General features: G+C 41.2%; 1 protein-coding gene across 8 annotated transcripts in view; it reads left to right on the top strand.

The window, feature by feature from the left end:
- LOC115030086 overlaps window positions 1-6,375 on the top strand; it is a 67,423-nt gene that overhangs the window by 45,828 nt on the left and 15,220 nt on the right. For 3 of the 8 annotated variants that reach the window (XM_029473252.1, XM_029473251.1, XM_029473253.1), the window contains one exon: window positions 2,946-3,075. The exons of 3 other annotated variants lie outside the window; for them this stretch is intronic. In XM_029473252.1, the coding sequence (XP_029329112.1) occupies window positions 2,946-3,075 (130 nt within the window). Of the gene's footprint in view, window positions 1-2,945; window positions 3,076-5,620; window positions 5,777-6,235; window positions 6,373-6,375 lie in introns of all 8 variants that reach the window. 2 more of the 8 variants (XR_003835695.1, XR_003835702.1) reach the window with 1 other exon arrangement.

Genomic DNA, 6,375 nt, shown 5'->3' with positions numbered 1-6,375 from the left:
TTTAGCAAATTGTATCTTATATCTTGGGTATCCTAAGTTTCTGGGCTAATATCCACTTATCAGTGAGTACATATTGTGNGAGTTCCTTTGTGATTGGGTTAATTACTTTGTTGTGATATTTTCTTAATCATTTTTAGGGAATGTTTTCTGTCTGGGTGAATCTATTCTCCAGGCTTAGAACATTCACTGAAAATTAACATATTTTCAGTGATTTCATGTTCCCCTTGAGCATCAGATTTCACAGTATCTCAGATAAATGGGCCCTTCAATATTCCACATCTTATGTAAAACAAACTCATGTATTACATTACAATATCATATGTTAATAACCCACATATGCTTCCGCAAGTTTTCATTGCTTTATAATATGTATAACTAGGAATTTTTTTAAAGTAGTGTTTATTCAAAGACTTTCCTGTCGTACTGGTGTGTGATTTTGATTTTTAATATTTCATTAATTCCTGACATAACTCATGCAGGACCTTATTTTAGTATTTTTTCAAGTAGAATACAAAATCCCAGGTTTCAGTAAGGTACTTTTTGAATCCACTTTTTTCTTATTTTTCTCCCTCTGAGCCTGTGTCTCTCACCCCCTGCTTCCATTCCTTTTACCCCTCTCCCTGGTTTTGCTCCTTTCTCTTTCATGTCATGGTATTCCATTGCTCACTGTCAGCCTCCCCTCTACAGCTTTTCTGCTGCTCTCATGATCCCCTTTCTAATTCCATGATCCAGTTACACCTCCTTACACATAGACCAATGTGTGTGCATGCTCACCTAAATGCAACTTTAATTCTGTATATGAAGGAGAACAATTTGTATCTGTCTTGCTGAGTCTGACATTTTCTTTACATTGTGATTTCTTGTTCTATACATATTCCATGTGTTTCTATTTCCAAGTTTCACTTTCCAAATGTATTTTCATTTTCTATATGTTTATTCTCGTGCGTACTGCAGCATTAAGCATGCAAACATGTTTGTAGTAGAACCTAGAAACCTTGGAAGATAAAAGATATGGTTCCATTTTACTTTTGTCCCTTAGGTTTGCCATTAATTTTCATCTAATGGTATTATTATTATACCCAGATATGTAGTGTAAAAAGCAGGAAATATTTGACAGATATCAAAAGGTAGAAGAATATATTTTAAAATCAGTCTTCAGTGCCTGAAGAGATCTCTCAGTGGTTAAATGGACATTTTTCTCTTTCAGTGCACTCACGTTTTAGTCCCAGCACTCACATGGTGTCTCACACCCACGTGTAACTCCAATTCCAGGGATAAAATTCGTATTAACTTCCTGGCAGAACAACACTCAGTGGGGTACCTCCATTCCTGGTGGAAAACACTGTTACACATAAATTGTGAAACTAAGTTAGCATTCATTGACGCTGTTTTTGTAGCTCAGGGTGCTTTCCTGGCATACAGGAAGACCTAGATTTTTTACCAATGTATAAGAAAATCATTGTAAAGAACCAAAATCCAGCCCCTAATACTATGTCAGAGAATATCCAGGAAAACCATTAAGAATGCCTAAGTACTGTATGAGGGACTTGAGCTATAATAGATGAAAAGAAAATTGAAACATGGGTGTACAGATCAATGGAAAGTCCAAGTAAGACATCCTTCTCTTTTAATTTTTCTTTTTCTTTTTCTTTTTCTTTTTCTTTTTCTTTTTCTTTTTCTTTTTTCCAAGACAGGCTTTCTCTGTGTAACACTGGCTGTCCTGGAACTCACTTTGTAGACCAGGCTGGCTCAGAAATCCGCCTGTCTGTGCCTCCCAAGTGCTTGGATTAAAGGCACACTCCACCACTACCCGGCCAAGCAAGGCATCTTAGTGGGGAAATTGTTAAAACAGTCTCAATTTTACCCTTTGCATTCACTGTGTACTGAATTGCCCTGAAATAGAGCCTTCATACTCAAATATATCTACATGTATATGGTCTTGTTTCAATGCTAATCATGGTATAATATTTTATATTGTACAATCAGTGCCATATATTTGTGTATTTATTTAAAGGAAAACACTGAATCCGGTGAGAGGATAAAGGTCCTTGCTTCCCAGCATATGAATTCATGAATTTCATACCCATAAATCTAATTGTAGCAGTAAGCAGATTTTTGTAGGTTGTCTTCTGACATACACACATGCATTCAAACAAATAAAAGACACACACACACATATATACATATACATATTCATATACATACATATCAGTTTTACAAAGCCAAGCAGATATTAATGAGATTTACAGATTAATGTATTGACTGTTTAAATATATTCAGTGGGAAATGTTGGGACCATGTGCACTTGGTATTATTTAAACTACAGCATATATGCATACATTGTATGCTGAAGGATAATTTTAGAGACCCTAAATATAAAAATATGTATATACACTTAAAAGATCCAAAAGTTATCAGTTGTCTAACAAGCTCTATGGAATGCTGATATTAAATTAATACTTTGTTTTCTGAACACACACACAGTCAAAGAAATTGAAAGGACTCCCAATTCAAGTTTTCTGTCCTTCCTTCTCCTATAATTCCCCTCCCTCTTGCCTCAATCTTCCTCTTCCAGTTCCTTGAAAATAAAGGTATGAGGAATTATTCATAATAGATTACAATTTAAACACAGATTTATTGAATGTTCACTTTTGTTTATAGGTCAAACATACTCCATGATCTATGTGATTGGGAGCTATAGTGATTTCCATAGCTTTGTCACCCCAAATGCTATAGAGCATTAACTCTTGAGACCTACCTAGATCATCATTACAGGCAGGTAGTCAGATTTGCTGGACGTCCACCCAAGGCCAGTTGCCTAAGACAGGATGGGGTAAGGTGACCAGGGAGTCTGTGAAGGAAATCAGGCAGAGACCCAGGTTTCCTGGTTCCTAGGTTTGATCTTCTCCAGACCCTGACTTGGCAACATTTTCTTTCCTACCTAGAACTGGACGATGACATTTAACCTCCACACCACAAGCACTGGGATAGAAGACTGCTGCTGGGTGAAGAAGAGACTAGACTTGATCATTGATGAGCCACCAATTTCTTCAAAAACCATGCAGCATGAGGAAGGTGGGTGCCTCAAATCTTCTCCTTTCTTCTCTTTCCTTCCTGCTTAGATCATAAATTCCTTGCAATTTCCTTCTTTTAGTAGAGTTTGTTCTTTTGGTTTTTGTGGTGGATTCTGGTGAAGATACAGATGGATATGCTAGCATTGTCAGTGCCATGAAATGAAAATGGAAGGTAAACTCTCCCATAGATGACTCTTCCTCATTTTGAAGGTAAAGGGTAAGGAAAGCTGCCATACTTGTTGGACTCTGTCCATTATTGGAGTTTTTTTCAGACTATAAAGGCGGGGATGGAATGCTGCACTTAGGACACTGTCCCTGCTCTTGCGCAACACTGCCATCATGCGGAAAATGTTTCCTGTAGCCCAGAGCAGGCACACACACCTCCTCTATCCTGATTCTCCTCAGCCATTTTGAAGCAGGGAGGATCAGGAGAATTCATGAATGGTGAAATTTAACCGTTTTACTGTATATTGTCTCCTTAAGTACCCATAGTAGAATCACCTGACCTTTCAGAGTATTAACGCAGACCCCGGTGAGTGAGGTCCAGTACCAAGTGCACAGCTGTGCTGAGGTCCAGGGACAGGAAGCAGAAGGGCGGGTTCCACCCCGCTCAGCTGGCCATGGTAAGATATGAGCTGGTGTCCTAGGGCAGCAAAGCACCTCCCTCTCCAGTTTCTGAAGAGAAAACTCTGAAGTCCCAATTTCTGTTGGGGCCTGAGAAGTCAAGGAAGCCCAACTAGGCCCCCCCAGCAGCTCCTGCTGTCTGTAATCGGCCGCCATTTTTTGCCATTTCTTGGAATCATGGGAAGAGGGATAGTGGTACTATGAGTTTTGAAACCTTGTCCTCCTGGTGGCAGTAGAGCTGCACCCAAGAGCTTGTGAGTGCTTCTCCCCTGCCCTTCTTGTCTGAAAAAACGCCAAAGATGGCTGTCCCAACTTGTACCCAACATTCAGTAGTTTAAAAGGTATTTTATTTTATTTTTTGTCATCTGATCCATGTGAGGCCAATCTTAGGCCCTGTGTGGTGGGACTCTTTTCCTTCAGTTATGTAGGGTTTTTGCCATTTCTGTCTTTATAACTGTGAATTTTTACCCTTTCCAGATAGTTAATGGTCTTCAAATTTAGCATGATTAATTTTGTGTAGGTTTTACACGATTAAGTTTTGCTAGGAGATTTAGAAGCAAAGCACTGTGCTGAACCCTGGTTCTAGTTAAGTACATGAGGCAGGTTGGCATGGACCTTTCCTGGAGTCTTCTGTTTTTCCCCTAGGAGTTCCAGAATATCTAGGTCAATTTTACCATGCCCAGCAGACAGGAGCAGGTTTTACCTTGTTTTAAATAATGTCAGCCAACAAACCCTGGGCAGTTGATGATTATATCCCAAAGGCGATGTCCATGTTTCCCAGTTTTCTCCTCTCTCTGCCTTTATCCACCATGTTTAACCTTTGAAGAACAAGTCACTCCAAAGGAAGTATACCAGGTCTGAATGGAGAGGGTACAGTGGAGAATTACTGCTGATAAACAATAACAAAGTCTAGACATCCACAATCCTGTGCCTTTGTCTCTAGATATTGGTTATAGTATTTATTTTCAGGCTTGAGGGTGGGAGAGCTTTGGTCAAGGCTAGCCTTTGTGGGCATAAGTGGTGTCTTCCTACCATCCTGCAGGCAGAGCTACAGTGGAGAGCTATTAAAGTTTCATTCCCATGAATCCTAGTAGTAGGGAAACAATGTCAGTTGGAATACTTTGGGTTCCACACTGGGACCTAGGGCCTTTCCTCTAGAACAGGAGAAGTATGGGCACCAGGAATGGCTTTGAGCTGAAAAGGAGGACTAAAGGGCCAAAAAGAGAGCTGTAGGGACAAGCTGACACAGGAAGTTGTGGGCCAGGCTATTGGTTCTTCCTAACTGGGGCATGATAAGAAGAAACCCCAGGGAAGAAAATGCAGGCTCTTGCTGGACACTTCTGTCTCCACCTCTTTGTAGCATGTGTAACATGCTACACATTTTAAGCTATGCCTTCTTGCTAAGACCAGAGACTCCCAAGTAGTCCTGGCATACATTATGCAGTCCAAGCTCCTCTCCAAGATGCATGCCTTAGATGCCAAGGGAAAGTAGAAGACTGAAAGTATAATAAAAGTATAAAGACAATAACATGTATATGTAGTTAGGCCATAGGAAACGGAAATCAGACTGTAATGTAGGAAATTCTTGTGTCCCTGCTCCTGTGTGAAGTAATGAAAGCCCCATTGAGAATCAGGGACAGATCCATTTGGAAATCAGTCATTGGAGAGACCTGTGTTTCTCCAAGTAGGCATGTATATAGCATTCAGTGTTGATAGGTATCTGCATGCTCTTTACAGAGCCACTAAAGTAGGCCCGCCACAGGACACACAAGGCCTTTTGTCTGTGCCTCTTGTGTGGATCTCACACAGAGTATGATATCCAGTGAAGTCTAACTGTGATCTGGGTAACCAGGGCATGACCTGACACTGAGGTTTGCTTCTGTTGAGGCACTGAGGTGGCAGTGTGTTCTTTTTCTCCCTAGAACTGGCCCCTGGGATTTTTCTGCTCAGGACCCGAGTTCACTCAAACATCAGGAGCAAGTACTGGAGGCCCAGTGCTGCTGGATCCAGATGGGAGCCATGCAGGATTTGACCATTGCCTGCACAGATTTCTTCCCAGGAGAAGGGGAGTGAGGAAGGTGGGGGTCTCAAAGCTTCCTTTCCATTCTGTTTGTCTTGCTATGTGTTTATATTCCTTTTTATCTGTTTAATAACTTATTTAGGACAAAATTTGGTCCAGCCTCCTTAGATATGGCATTGATATAAAATGCATATAGAAGCTAAATTCTAGGAGTACAGCATTGCATACTTCTGACTCAGACAAGGAAGGCTAGAACAGCTCAGTTAGTGGACACTGCCTCTGTATTGACATTTTTTTCAGTCACTGATGGCAGGGACAGAGAGCTGCAGTCAGGACACCTTCTGTGCTGCGGGACAATACTGCCATCATGCGGAAAAGGTTTCTTGTAGACCTGCGCAGGCACACATACCTCCTCCTCCATCCTGCTTCTCCTCAGCCATTTTGAAGCAGGGAAGATCAGGGGGGTTCATGAATGGCGAAATTTCCCCGTTTTTACTGTATTTCTCTCCTTCTGTAGGCAGACTAGCATCACAGGACCTTTCAGAGTATTAACTCAGACCCTGGTGACTGAGGTCCAGTACCAAGTGCTCAGCAGTGCTGAGGTCCAGGGACAGGAAGCAGAGGGGCAGGTTCCACCCCGCTCAGCTGGCCATGGTA

Source organism: Mus caroli, chromosome X (genome assembly GCF_900094665.2).
Source record: "Mus caroli chromosome X, CAROLI_EIJ_v1.1, whole genome shotgun sequence".
Classification (NCBI taxonomy): Eukaryota; Metazoa; Chordata; class Mammalia; order Rodentia; family Muridae; genus Mus; species Mus caroli.
Note: the sequence above shows the minus strand (reverse complement) of the source record. Positions and strands in the feature narration are given on the sequence as shown.